Source organism: Podarcis erhardii (assembly GCF_964252035.2).
Source record: "Podarcis erhardii genome assembly, chromosome: 17".
In the NCBI taxonomy this organism is placed as follows: Eukaryota; Metazoa; Chordata; class Lepidosauria; order Squamata; family Lacertidae; genus Podarcis; species Podarcis erhardii.
In genome coordinates this window covers 4,570,443-4,584,047 of record NC_138515.1, presented here as the reverse complement: position 1 = coordinate 4,584,047, position 13,605 = coordinate 4,570,443, and the positions used below count along the sequence as shown (strand labels likewise).

The 13,605-nt window shown below is 46.7% G+C and overlaps 1 protein-coding gene across 2 annotated transcripts in view; it reads left to right on the top strand.

Moving 5' to 3' along the window:
• The window catches only part of HDAC6 (histone deacetylase 6), a 37,346-nt gene extending 27,586 nt beyond the window's left edge, over window positions 1-9,760 (top strand). For both annotated transcript variants that reach the window (XM_081844851.1, XM_081844852.1), the window contains exons 25-29: window positions 451-809; window positions 3,490-3,600; window positions 3,710-3,856; window positions 5,136-5,264; window positions 7,779-9,760. In XM_081844851.1, coding sequence (XP_081700977.1) covers window positions 451-809; window positions 3,490-3,600; window positions 3,710-3,856; window positions 5,136-5,264; window positions 7,779-7,847 — 815 coding nt within the window. In that variant the 3' untranslated portion in view covers window positions 7,848-9,760. The remainder of the gene's footprint in view (window positions 1-450; window positions 810-3,489; window positions 3,601-3,709; window positions 3,857-5,135; window positions 5,265-7,778) is intronic.
• The last annotated feature ends 3,845 nt before the right edge of the window (window positions 9,761-13,605 follow it).

The window sequence follows — 13,605 nt, the reverse complement described above, 5'->3', positions numbered from 1 at the left end:
TGATGTCAGCAGCTCTTAATCTCAAGGTTGTGGGTTCGAGCCCCACGTTGGGCAAAAGATTCCTGCATTGCAGGGGGTTGAACTCTGCAGTTCTATGATCCTGCGCACCTAGCAACCAGCACAGCTCAGGAGGAGGGCAAAGAAGTCTCCTCCTGAGATGGCACTGAGGATTGGTAGAATGACTGCTGATGTCACAACATCCCCTTCTCTACATGACACTGCCAGGTGGGTGAGCTTCAGAAGAGGACCGGAGAGTGTTGGGGGAGGAGGCAGGGGCCTGAGGACAGGGGTGAGAAGCAGGTGCCAGGAGAAAGAAAGGCGAGGCAAAACAGGCCAGGAAGGGAAGCTGGAGTTGGCACTCTCCTATCTCTCTGGCTCCGTTTGGAACAATTGGACGGCAGCTCAGTGGTTGTGGGAAAAGGAGGAGCAACCTATCTCTTGTCTCCCCAGTGCCTGCTCCTCTGTGGGAGAAGCCCAGGACTCGAGCTGGGAAAGGAACTCCCATTCCAGATGAAGTCCCCCCAGAGGCCCCCCAGAAGCTGCTTCAGAGCCCCGGCGCTCAACCTGTGAACACCTTGAATGATGCCGTTTTGGCTCTGAGCTCCCTCCAGCTGGAAGACCGCCTTGCGGAGGAGGCAGAGACAGCTTCCAGTTCCCTCTCTCCCGATTCCAGTCCGCTGGGTGAAGAGGCTGGGCACAAGGTTGGGGCCTCCCCTGGAGAAGCTGAGCCAGCGGTGGATACCCAGAAGGAAGGCATGTCGACAGGGAGCTCCACGGGTGGAGCGGAGTCTCCTGGCAAAGAGGCAGAGGTAGGTGCCAGGCAGCTGTGCCAGTGCAAGCCATAGTGTGAGGGCTCACCCAGACTTGTGCTTGCCTTGCTGCTTTCCCCTGGGGAAACACGCTGTTTACCTCTGAATCAGAGCAAAGCAATTGGGTTTTCTCTGGATTGGCGTTAGCGCCAATCTTTTAGTGCAAAGAGAGCAGGTTTTCTGGGGGAAAGGCAAACCCATGCCTAGAAAGCAAGAGACAAAGGGAAAACTGCTTGGGCCTGTGCTTTCTGGGCACGGGAGAAGCAGAAGTGTGAATGAGCCCTGATTTGTGTTGTAAATCTGACTGGAGCTTTTAAAACTGGAACAGACATTTGAAGGTTTGTCAGGGACAAAGGAGGAGTGAATCCTGGGCATGCCTGTAACAGCCAGGAGGGAACTCTGGGAATTGTAGCTCTGCGAGGGGAAACAGGAATCTCTTAGCAACCCCTAACAAAATTCGGCATCCTTGAATTCTGAGATCTGTAATTCATGAACAGTGCTAAGAGTTGTTAGTAAAGGTAAAGGGACCCCTGACGGTTAGGTCCACTTGTGGACGACTCTGGGGTTGCGGTGCTCATCTTGCTTTACTGGCCGAGGGAGCCGGCGTACAGCTTCCAGGTCATGTGGCCAGCATGATTAAGCCGCTTCTGGCGAACCAGAGCAGCGCACAGAAATGCCGTTTACCTTTCCGCCAGAGCGGTACCTATTTATCTACTTGGACTTTGATGTGTTTTCGAACTGCTAGGTAGGCAGGAGCAGGGACCGAGCAACGGGAGCTCAGCCCGTCTTGGGGATTCGAACCACCGACCTTCTGATTGGCAAGCCCAAGGCTCTGCGGTTTAACCCACAGCGCCACCCTTATTCCCCTCAGAGCTACATTTCTCAGAGTTTCCTGGAAAGGGGGACAGACTATTGAACCACTCTGGGAATTGTAGCTCTGTGAGGGGGAGTAGGGATCTCCTAGCAACTCTCAGCACCCATTAACAACTATATCTCCCAGAATTCTTTGGGGGAAGCCATGACTTTTTGTAGTGCTGTCCCTGAGATCTAAATGTATGCTGCGACAGTGGCCTGTGCTCAGTTGAATCTTGCTGTACCTGCCACACACACTTCTCTAGATCAGTAGCTTTTCCGGACTACCCACTTTTTTTCTTTAGGGAATAATTTCCCCATTGGCTTGTTTGTCACTTGGCTCCTGCATAGTGAAAAGGATTCTGGGGTACCAGCCCTGCTTGTACGCAGAATGCACCCAGAAATCACCCAACCACCCTCCGTGGCTTCAAGTTGGAGGGAGAAGATTGATAGTGCTGGGAAAGCTTATTCTGGGAACTTGCCCTATGTCATATTCCATTAAGGCTATAAAGCAAGCATCCCCAACCTTCGGCTCTCCAGATGTTTTGGACTACAATTCCCATCATCCCTGATCACTGGTCCTGTTAGCTAGGGCTCATGGGAGTTGAAGGCCAAAACATCTGGAGGGCCACAGGTTGGGGATGCCTGCTATAAAGAGTCCTGTTTTGGGGCGAGGTGGTGTGGAATCACTACTCTAAATCATGGGTAGGCAAACAAAGTTTGCTGACCCCTGCTCTAAATCCTTCTGGTTTTTTTGGCCCTGGACCGCAGCCTGTGGCATGATGCCCACTCAACTTTTTCCCAAATCCTTGTCTTCTTTCTCCTCCCCCTGAAACAGCATTTCTTTTCTAAATAAGAAAACACAACATTTCCAGAAATGCAAATTTCTGGAAATGCAAAATAAAAGAAGGCAACTTTATACACATGTGGTGGACATGTGGGGAAATAAAAAAAATTTGGGACATGATATATAATGAGTTAAAAAAAATATTTAGATATACGTTCCCTAAAAAGCCAGAGGCCTTCTTATTAGGTATGATTGGGGAGGAAATTAGGAAAGAAGATAAAACTTTATTCCAATATTCAACAGCAGCGGCCAGAATGTTAATCGCTCAAAACTGGAAAAGTACGCATATACCAACCGTGAGGGAGTGGCAAACAAAACTATATGACTTTGTCGAATTGGCAAAAATGACGCAGAGAATCAGAAACCAAAAGAACACAAAGTTGAATAACGACTAGACCAAATTCATGGCATATATAGAAGCTAATTTTAAAAACCTACCAACTATAGCAGGTCTAATATAAAACTTCCGATGTACAAACTAATAACCAATATCAGCGGTAAAAGTGATATTTTAAAAATTAGAAATCCGAAATCAGTAGGGAAGGAAGTCAGATAGTGTGTGATATGTATTGGTCTAATGTTTATTTTTTATTTTTTTGACCGGTCCCCTTTTTTCTTTTTGTGATGGTGCCCTTTTACCTTTTATTTTATGTTCTGTGTTTTACTTTTTTGTGAGTATGTGAAGAATGAAACTTAATAAAAAGAATTTAAAAAAAAAAGAAAGAAAACACAACAGAGAGGGGGGCTAAGCTGCTCCCACACAAGCCTTTTCCTCCAAAAGGAGGGCAGGGGGCTGGTTGCGCTCCCCTCCCACTTCACTGTGTTTCTACGTACTGGAGGCTCCTTTATTCTAGAACTGTGACGTTGCCCGTGGTGTGCTTGGAATGGAAAATCGCAGGGTTTCAGGTCTCTCTGATATCTGAAGCAAGACTTGACCCTAAATCTCTCTTCTCTTTCCTCCATCTCCCCTCCTTCAACCAGGTAAGCCCACCGGCTGTCCCCCCAATGCTAGCGGAGGTTATTCTGCTTGACGAAGCTGCAGGTGGCTGCTCTTCCTCCTGTGACCCACTTGAAGAAGACCTGGCAGATGAAGTGAGTTTGGGGAGAGATGGGAGGGTACCTGGGATTGGATATTCTGGGCTTGGCCAGGGTTGAGGTTGGGTGCCAGGATGCAGAGATGATACTCTCTCTCTCTTTCTAGGGGCTGTTTTATGCTGTGACTCCCTTGCCATGGTGCCCCCACCTCGACTCGGTGCTCCCTGTGCCTTCCCTTGGCTTGAATGTACTGGAGCCCTGTGCAGAATGTGGCAGCGTGGCAGAGAATTGGGTCTGTCTGATTTGCTACAAGGTAAGGTGGGCAAGCGGGGGGGGGGGGCTTAAGTAAACTGGGAGTGACCCCCACCATCCAAAAAGTGAATTAACAGTACCTGGATTTTAAGTTTTTGTTTTTTTAAGGGTTGTGTTTTAGTTGGTTTAACAGCTAACAGATAATCTATCACTACTGGAGCTTCGGTAATGGGGGAACCTCAAATGATGGCAGTCTGGAGGGGGGATTAGGGTGAGTTTTATTAATGACTCAGTGGGGTTTTGAACCTATATCTCCCCAGTCCTAGGCCAGTGCTCTTAATTGCCACACTATGTTGTCTTTTTTGTACCCCAGTTACATTTTCGTTGCGAAAGATTGTTTTTCCCCCCTTTCCCTCCTTGCTGTGGGGTTCACTGTATTTGTCGTATGCAAGGAGATTTCCCTCCATGTTGTATTGTCCTTAAACACGTTGAGGCGCTGTGCAGACTGCCTTCTGCGGCCTGCTGACTTCCCCCTTGAGTTCTCTGAGGTGATCCACTCCACAGTAAAGTGGTACCTCTGGTTACGTACTTAATTCGTTCTGGAGGTCCATTCTTAACCTGAAACTGTTCTTAACCTGAAGCACCACTTTAGCTAATGGGGCCTCCTGCTGCTGCCGCGCCGCTGGAGCACGATTTCTGTTCTCATCCTGAAGCAAATTTCTTAACCTGAGGTACAGTGGTGCCTCGCAAGACGAAATTAATCCGTTCCGTGAGGCTCTTCGTATAGCGGTTTTTTCGTCTTGCGAAGCAAGCCCATTGACAGCTTAGCGGATTAGCGCTATTAGCGGTTTAGCGGCTTTTAGCGGATCAGCTGATAAGCAGCTTAGGGCTTAGAAAAAGGGGGGGAAAGAGAAAAAACCCCGCAGGAACTCGCAAGACATTTTCGTCTTGCGAAGCAAGCCCATAGGGAAATTCGTTTTGCGAAGCGCCTCCAAAACGGAAAACCCTTTCGTCTAGCAGGTTTTCCGTCTTGCGAGGCATTCATCTTGCGGGGCACCACTGTACTATTTCTGGGTTAGCAGAGTCTGTACCCTGAAGCGTATGTAACCCGAGGTACCACTGTATCTGCTTTCTGTCTTCTTCCTCTGCTTCTGATACTTGCCAGATGGGGTGCTGATGTGTGGTCCGTCCTCTCTAAGAGCAGAAGAGTTGAGCTTCAGATAGCTGTCCTTGGTTTATTCATTTTCAAATGAGTCTATTTGGTCCATTCCCAAGGTTAGTCTTGTCTTTTGGAGCCGTTTCCACCATCATCTAAGCCTGCCTTCTTCCACCCCATTCAGGTTTGCTGTGGCCGCTACATTAAGCAACATATGGTAGCTCACAACTCAGAGTCTGGGCATCCGCTGGTTCTTAGCTTTGCGGACCTCTCTGTCTGGTGCTATGGATGCCAAGCCTATGTCCACCACCCGGTGAGTTGTGTCATGCTTTGGTCCTTTTCCCACCCTTTCCTTTCCCAGGGGTTTGCCCTTCAGCTTGGAAATACCAAACCAGTGTGATGAGATGCACATTTGCTTGGGGAACGGACACCCCCACCCCCATCAGTCCTGTCATTCAACACAAATGATACATAGCCATCTGAGCTGCAGTGCTTGGTGGAACATCAGTTGGGGTTGCAAATCATTACTTGAGGCTTGGGAGGTGGTGTGAAGAGCTTCCACCCCTCTCGGGGAGCCCCAAGATAATCTGATGGCTGTTGCTTTTAAGGGGTTCCAGCCCCAGTGCACTTGGAGTGACATAATCTGGTTTGCCGCTGAACTAGTTTACTTGGGTACTGAATTCACTATGTGCATTATGCTTTCCCCCACTGAGATACAAAAGTAAGCTTTTGGCAGCTTTTGAACAGGAACAGCCAGTGCTTTTTTTTCTAAAAAAATGTTTAGGGGTACTCTCATTTTGACTCAAGAAAATCACCATTTTATAGTTCAAATCGGAAAAAATAAATACAGTAAATGGACAAAAGTACAGTGGTGCCCCGCAAGACGAATGCCTCGCAAGACGGAAAACCCGCTAGACGAAAGGGTTTTGCGTTTTAGAGGTGCTTCGCAAAACGAATTTCCTATGGGCTTGCTTTGCAAGACGAAAATGTCTTGCGAGTTCCTGCGGGGTTTTTTTCCTCCCCCCCTTTTTCTAAGCCGCTAATCAGCTGATCCGCTAAGCCACTTAACAGCTGATCCGCTAAGCGGCTTATCAGCTGATCCGCTAAGCCGCTTATCAGCTGATCCGCTAAGCCGCTTATCAGCTAAGCCGCTGAGCCGCTTATCAGCTGATCCGCTAAGCCGCTTATCAGCTGATCCGCTAAGCCGCTAATAGCGCTAATCCGCTAAGCCGCTAATGGGCTTGCTTCGCAAGACGAAAAAACCGCAAGACGAAGAGACTCACGGAATGAATTCTTTTCGTCTTGCAAGGCACCACTGTACAAAGATTCATAAAATGTTTAGGGGTATGTGTACTCCTGCGTACCCCTAGAGAAAAAGAACTGGGAACAGCAAATAAAGGCTTTGTTTCACCCTAGCTCTTTTTAAGAAAAAAGTTTGATTGACAGTGGCATTAAAGAAGAGTGTGGGTGGAATGTTCCATTATTATTGACAAGAGATTGTTCTCTGATGGGGCCAACTTCTTCCATTAACAGAGAATCCAGAGGGATTTCTCTCCCACCTGTGGCTATTCCGTTCCATTATGCTGAGAGCAGAGCAAATTTGCTCTTTGCAGAGAGGATTCTGTGAACTGCATGGAATGTGTTTCTGCTGGCAGCACTGAAGGTTTTTTGCCTCGCTGTCTGCTATGGTGGAATTTTATGTACGTAATTAATGATGTAGTTAATCACTTTATCATGACATTAACCCACACCACTGATTTCAACACAGAGGCCATTCATTTCAGTGCAAAGGAAACCAGTGCAAATGGGGTAAAAATGTCATCATTTGCAGACTGAAAACAGCTACAGTGAATGCCAATCATATTCACTCAATTGATTTTCTTTCCGGACATGGGATGAATAAGCAAACACTGGCCGTTTCTGTTCTTGTGCCCACTGGAAATTTCCAACATCCCTGTAGGAGGGAGAGTGCAAAGTCCCACCCAGTAAGAAGCTGCACTCCTTCAAAGGAATTATTTTCCCTTCATGAGAAATGAAACAAAACAGCAGCCATGCTTCTTCAGGAAAACAGCGTGGTGGAAAGTAGTATTTTGAAAGCACACGACTTCTCTTTTCCAGCCCCATCTCCTGAATAATCCTAGGAATAATCCTAGGCTTCTGCTTCGGAATAATGGCAGTTGATGCGTCCAAAAAGTGGGAGGTGCTCCAAGTGCCAGGCCCCTCCCACTGCACCTGCCCTCTCTCCAGCTGTGCTGCTAGGAATGTCACTGATTGGCCAGAATAGTTAAACGGAGCCCTCGTGTTCAGCAGCAGCGTCCCTCTCGAATACCAGGGCAGGTATGATGAGAGCTGGATTCCAGCAACATCTGGAAGAGCACAGGCTCCTCTTTCCTTGACTACGGCAGGTGCAGCCCCTGTGTTACCTTCCTGACATTTTGGATCGCAACTCCCATCATTTGGAAGGCACTCTCTATGGCTACCCCTAGAATAGGGAGTGAGTCCTATTGCTCCTAATGGGACTATTTTCTGGGTTGACTTCAACCGAGACATTATGCGAGCAGAACAACTTAGTGCTCACACAACAGAAATCTTCCAGGGCCCTGGCTCCACATTCCCCTATTTTGGGGATTTGCGCTTCCTTCCACTAGTGGGAGGTGACTGCCCACCCAGGTGCAGTGGTAGAATCCAGTGCAGAGGAACCCTCACCACCAGCAATGCTCTTTGTGCCTGAGGTTTTCTTGAATTGTAGTCTGATTTGACATATTTTGTGCGTTTATTATCAATATTATTATTAGTATTGTTCCTTTGGGCTTCTCCCCTCTCCCAGATTCTCTTTGAAGCCAAGAGCCAGGCTCACCGGCTGAAGTTTGGCGTGGACATGGCAGTACCTTCCTAAAGCAACTCCCTTTGTAAGGAGCAGCTAATACAAAATGCAGCACAATCTACCATCGTTTGACCTCACTGAACTGAACCTGATGCTTCAAGGGCTCTTGATGTGCCAAATAATAGTCAGCAATCATCAATGCAATACCACCAGCAGCCACGAATCAAAGACCAGCGACCTCACTGCTTCCACAAGGACAAAGAATGTTCCTTTCTGGTGTATTCCATGATTGGGTCCATTTCAAATCAACCTTGGGAATTTCTTCACTTCTGGTCAGAGGTGAGGGTGACCTGCTTTCCCTGTTGCTGAAGAAGCGCATGTTTTTCTAGGAAAGGCGGGGGGCAGGCATTTATCTCTGCTCACATTTCCAGAGTCTGATTGCACAACACACCCATTCCATCCTGTCTCAAATTGCCACATATTTTTTTCCAAATCACCCTCTCTCCTCCATACTAAAGTTGCTTTATGCTAGGTTGGAGGGAAACCATGCTGAACTGAGAAAGGAGGGATGATGATAATAATGATGATGATGACAATAATTTATTATTTATATCCCTCCCATCTGGCTAGGTTTCCTCAGCCACTCTAGAGGGATGTATTCCTCTTATCTCCTCTCCCCTCTGCCCGCCCCCATTAATCAAGAACGTTTCTGCAACTAGTTGAGACAAAACCATGTTTTGGGCAAGCGGAATCCTGTGGCTAGGAGAGGTTCATCTCCAGAAGGCTTGAAATATAAACGGCTGGAGGTCCAAGTTCCTCTAAACTGGGTGACATCCCGCAATTATATACATATATATATTTGATGAGAGTCTTTGGTTTGCTTGTTCCAAGGTTCTACAGTATTTGGTGCTGCATGTAGCAGAGAACATGCAAGATGCTTGAGAGGATGGCCTAAGGGGCCTTTCTCTCTAGATTATAGAGACAGGAGCATGGGATCTGAAAGGCTCTTGTCTGATGCCATGAAGGCTATCTTATCATTCTTCTAAGGCCAGATTCTCACATTCTTCCCATTCCTGCCCCATCACTGTATGTGGACTCAAAATTGTGTGCGTGTGTGTGTGTGTTGCAGCTCATCTGTGAAGGTGGGTGTGAAATGGGGCCATTTAAAACTCTGCTTTCAGCATGCCAGAGCTACATTATTCGCACACTGTTTCCTGCAGTATTTGGGCACCCTGCAGTTCTGCTGCAAAAGGAGAATGTGAGAATTGGGCCTTGGTTACTGTGTTTGTGGGAAATGTTTGCTGGGCTGTCTTAAGCAAGGAGCATGGCCAGTCCTTCCAAAGGGCAACTGAGAGCTGTATCCTGGGCAATGAGTGGCAGGGGTGGGCAAATGGAAAAGGCTTTGGCAACCCTGTCTGGTTCAAAGTGGTTCAGAGGAGCACCTTCCTTACTGGATTCCGGGCAACCACAGATTGCCCATCACCTTGAACTAATAAAAAACCTGAATGGGGTCAGGGTCAAGGCGACACATAACTCTGTCCATAAAAAAAGAGGTTTGAGAAAAGATGGGTTGAAAAGGGCTTATGGGGAGGGTGGTGGGGGTGTGTCAGTTTTATCAGGGCCGGCCCTGGTAAGCTGGGGGGCAGGTGGGTGGCTATAGGGCAGGGATGGGGAACCTGTCATCCTCCAGATGTTATTGGGCTTCAGCTCCCATCATCCCTGACCACATGGGCCATGCTGGTTGGGACTGGGGAGTTCAACACCTGGAGGGTTACAGTTCCTCCCTATTCCTTGCTAAAGGGGCTGAACTCATACCATGATATAAAGGAGGGGTGGGGGCGTTTCACTGAACCTTTAGAAGTGGGAAGTTAGTTACATTATAGCCTAAAAAAAATCCTTGCATATGATTACTTCCTTTGCCATTGTTTCTCTGCTCGATTTTATAATCTTTCTAATTATTCAAATAAAGTGTTTCTGTGAATGGAGTGGCTGTGTTTAGATCTGGGGAGCGGGGACAGATCGCTTGGTCCAATGTTAAGCCATTTAAATTGTGATCCCATGACTATGCCCTCCTCGTGGGCTGCCACTGGGGCCATGCCTCTGCTCTGCCCACTGGCTGCTAGTGCCCTCTCTGCTTCCTCGTGACACGTATACCCTTGGGGAGGCTTTGCACACCTGATGACCTGCCAGAGCCTCTGTGTGTAATAGAAACTCATTCTCTTCCATTTCTGACACATCCCCCCTTGGCCATCCATCAGAACTGTGTGCAGGATGCAGCTGGGGCTGAGGCTGGGGGGGGGGTGTTTGCCAGATGTGTGGGTTTGTCATTCTGCTTCTAAATTTGTAATTATCCCAGTCTGTTCCAGAGATTCAGGCAAGTTTCCTCCACCTCTTTATCCCTGTCCAGCAAATGCCAGTTCTTTGGATGCAGTCTTTGAGTAAGCCACGGCAGTTTACAAAAGATACTTGGTTTCACACATAAAAAGGTAAAGGGACCCCTGACCATTAGGTCCAGTCGTGACCGACTCTGGGGTTGCGGCGCTCATCTCACTTTATTGGCCGAGGGAGCTGGCATACAGCTTCCAGGTCATGTGGCCAGCATGACTAAGCCGCTTTGGCGAACCAGAGCAGGGCATGGAAACGCCATTTACCTTCCCACTGGAGCGGTATCTATTTATCTACTTGCACTTTGATGTGCTTTTGAACTGCTAGGTTTGCAGGAGCAGGGACCAAGCAACCGGAGCTCACCCCGTCGCAGAGATTTGAACTGCCAACCTTCTGATCGGCAAGTCCTAGGCTTGGTTTAACCCACAGCGCCACCCACGTCCCATAGTTTTGCACATAGTTTGTCACAAAATCCACTTGCAGTTTTTCCAGCCAGTCCCTTAAGGATCTTCTTTTCACCTACCTTCCTGTTATCCATAATGTTGTGTTGATCCCCCAGAGTTGTTCCACACCTATATATACCTTTCTGCCTTGGGTGATCGGATGCCACGCTCTGTGAAACCCTTGCTCCAGCGATGGAAAGATTTTTTATTCTGACCGTACCCACTTTTCAGGTATAGTTTGATGGCCTTAACTCCTTACTCTGCAGTCTTGCACATTTGTGCCGCACATAGGAATTCAGCAGATCTTGGAGCTTGGTCTGAGCCAAGGCTGCATCTTCTCCCTCTGATGGCCTTGGCAAAAACAATAGGATTTTTCGCCTCTTTAATAGCAAACTGCTTGTGATCAAAACTTTTGTGGCTCTTTTTTTTAAAAAAAGATATTTATTGAAGTTTCAAAAAATAAGATTACAGAAGAAGAAAAAAGAAAAAAAAGAAAAAATACAGAATACAGAAAAATAAAAACAGTTAAAAACAAATCAATCTTTTCATGTCTTGTCTTTCATTTGCTTGTTTCCTTGACCTCCTCACCCCTCCCTTTTTTTTGTATTCCAGTTCAATTAGTTAATTCAGCAAATCCTTTCCCTCCTTATTTTTATCTTAGTCCTTTACCTTGATGTATTATAACTTTGCATTCTCACCTAATAACAATCCATTTTTACATACTCCTCCAATTTAAAGACTACTTACATAAATACTGTAAAATTAATGAATGTTAGAATGATGTCGGAATGAAGTTAAGTGATTTTAGCAGCAATGTTATAAAGAGAAAACTTTTGTGGCTCTTAGGTCTGCAGCCTAAGTCATTTGGGCTCAGCAAGTCAATGTGTGTGCGTGTTTTATAAAAAACTTCAGACATATTTGTGTTTGCATAATGCCACAAGTTGGTGTGTCTGCTGATAAGTCAGAGCAAGTGGTGTTGTAAATCCCAGAGGCTAGGACCCAAACCTCAGGAAGAACTTTCTGGGGTTTTTTTGGGGTTTTTTTATAATAATATTTATTGAGTTTTACAAAAAAAAGTTTACAAAAACAGAAAAACACACAAACACACACAAAAAACAAGCAAAAATATAAAAAGAAATATGAAAAATCATTTTTTCAAATATCATACCATTCATTAACTTATTTTCATGACTTCCTCACATCTCCCTTTTTTGTATTCCATTTAGAAATTTAATCGGCAAATTCATATCCTCTTATTTTACCCTTAATTATTTATCCTCTCAAATTTTAACTTCTAATCATATTGCTAGAACCACTTCGTTTCATTTCAACATCATTCGCATTCAACAATTTTGCAGTATTTCTGTAAATACGTTTTAAATTTCTTCCAATCTTCTTCCACCGTCTCTTCTCCCTGGTCTCGGATTCTGCCAGTCATTTCCACCATCTCCATGTACTCCATCACTTGCATCTGCCAATCTTCCAGAGTGGGTACATCCTGTGTCTTCCAATGCTTTGCAATAAGGATTCTCGCTGCTGCTGTTGCATACATAAAAAAGTTCTATCCTTCTTTAACACCAGTTGGCCGACTATGCCCAGAAGAAAAGCCTCTGGTTTTTTAGGAAAAGTGTACCTAAGTACCTTTTTTAGTTCATTATATATCATCTCCCAGAAGGCCTCCCGCTGCCGCCGCACCGCCAGAGCACGATTTCTGTTCTCATCCTGAAGCAAAGTTCTTAACCTGAGGTACTATTTCTGGGTTAGCGGAGTCTGTAACCTGAAGCGTATGTAACCCGAGGTACCACTGTACTTGAATCCACGGCAGCGACAAGGTCTTCACGGAGAACTCAGAGCTCAGGCATTTAGGTCTAGCTTTTGCTGTGATGCCCACCTTGTGTCTGAACTGCATCACCACAACTGGCCTCTGACATGGCTAAATGCTCATCCGTAATGGCTTAAATGGGACGTGGGTGGCGCTGTGGGTTAAACCACAGAGCCTAGGGCTTGCCGATTGAAAGGTCGCGGTTCGAATCCCCGTGACAGGGTTAGCTCCTGTTACTCGGTCACAGCTCCTGCCAGCCTAGCAGTTCGAAAGCATGTCACAGTGCAAGTAGATAAATAGGTACCACTCTGGCGGGAAGGTAAACGGCACTTCTGTGCACTGCTCTGGTTTTGCCAAAAGCGGCTTAGTCATGCTGGCCACATGACCCGGAAGCTGTGGACAAATGCCGGCTCCCTTGGCCTGAAAGCGAGATGAGTGCCGCAACCCCAGAGTCACCCACAACTGGACTTAACAGTCAGGGGTCCCTTTACCTTTTAATGGCTTAAATTCTTTGTGTGAAGGAGCCTCCCAGCACTTGAGCCCTAGCAGTCTGAAGCCCAGGCACAGGTGTGTAACTTCTGTGAACTAGAACATTGTACAGTTGTTCTTTATAACATATCGTTGCGAAGGTTGCGCACAACTAATCTCTGCCAAGCGGTAAAAGATTCCCGGGAGTCCCAGGCGCTTACCCTTGGGGTGCATTTCCACTGGGATTCAAGGTGCGGTGGAGACTGCTGTGCCATTAAGAAATACTATTTATTCTACACACATTTACACCAGAAGCTTTCAACGGAGGGAGTGCACAGTTTAAAATGTTTGCATCTCAAGAGGGGCTTGTTCCCCCAGCATTGCAGCCATCTCCCTGCCTCTGTCACAACCTGCCAAGATAGTTCTGCCCTTTGGCCCCCCATTGAGGTCTGCCTACTTCCTTTGTTCTTCCCAGAAACCCGCTGGGAAAAAAGCAACTCTTCCCTTTCTGTTTGCGATTCCAAGTCTAATTTTAAACGGGCACATTTTTCCTGTGTGACAACATGCCTCTCTCCCCACCTGCCAACCTTGGTACCCCTGTTCTGCACAGACCCAAGGATCCTTCTTTGATGGCCATTGTTTCATAGTTTGCATGTTTGGCAAACAAAGTGCTTGCAGCCTGTATTTTCCCTTCAATATCCCAAAGCCTAGA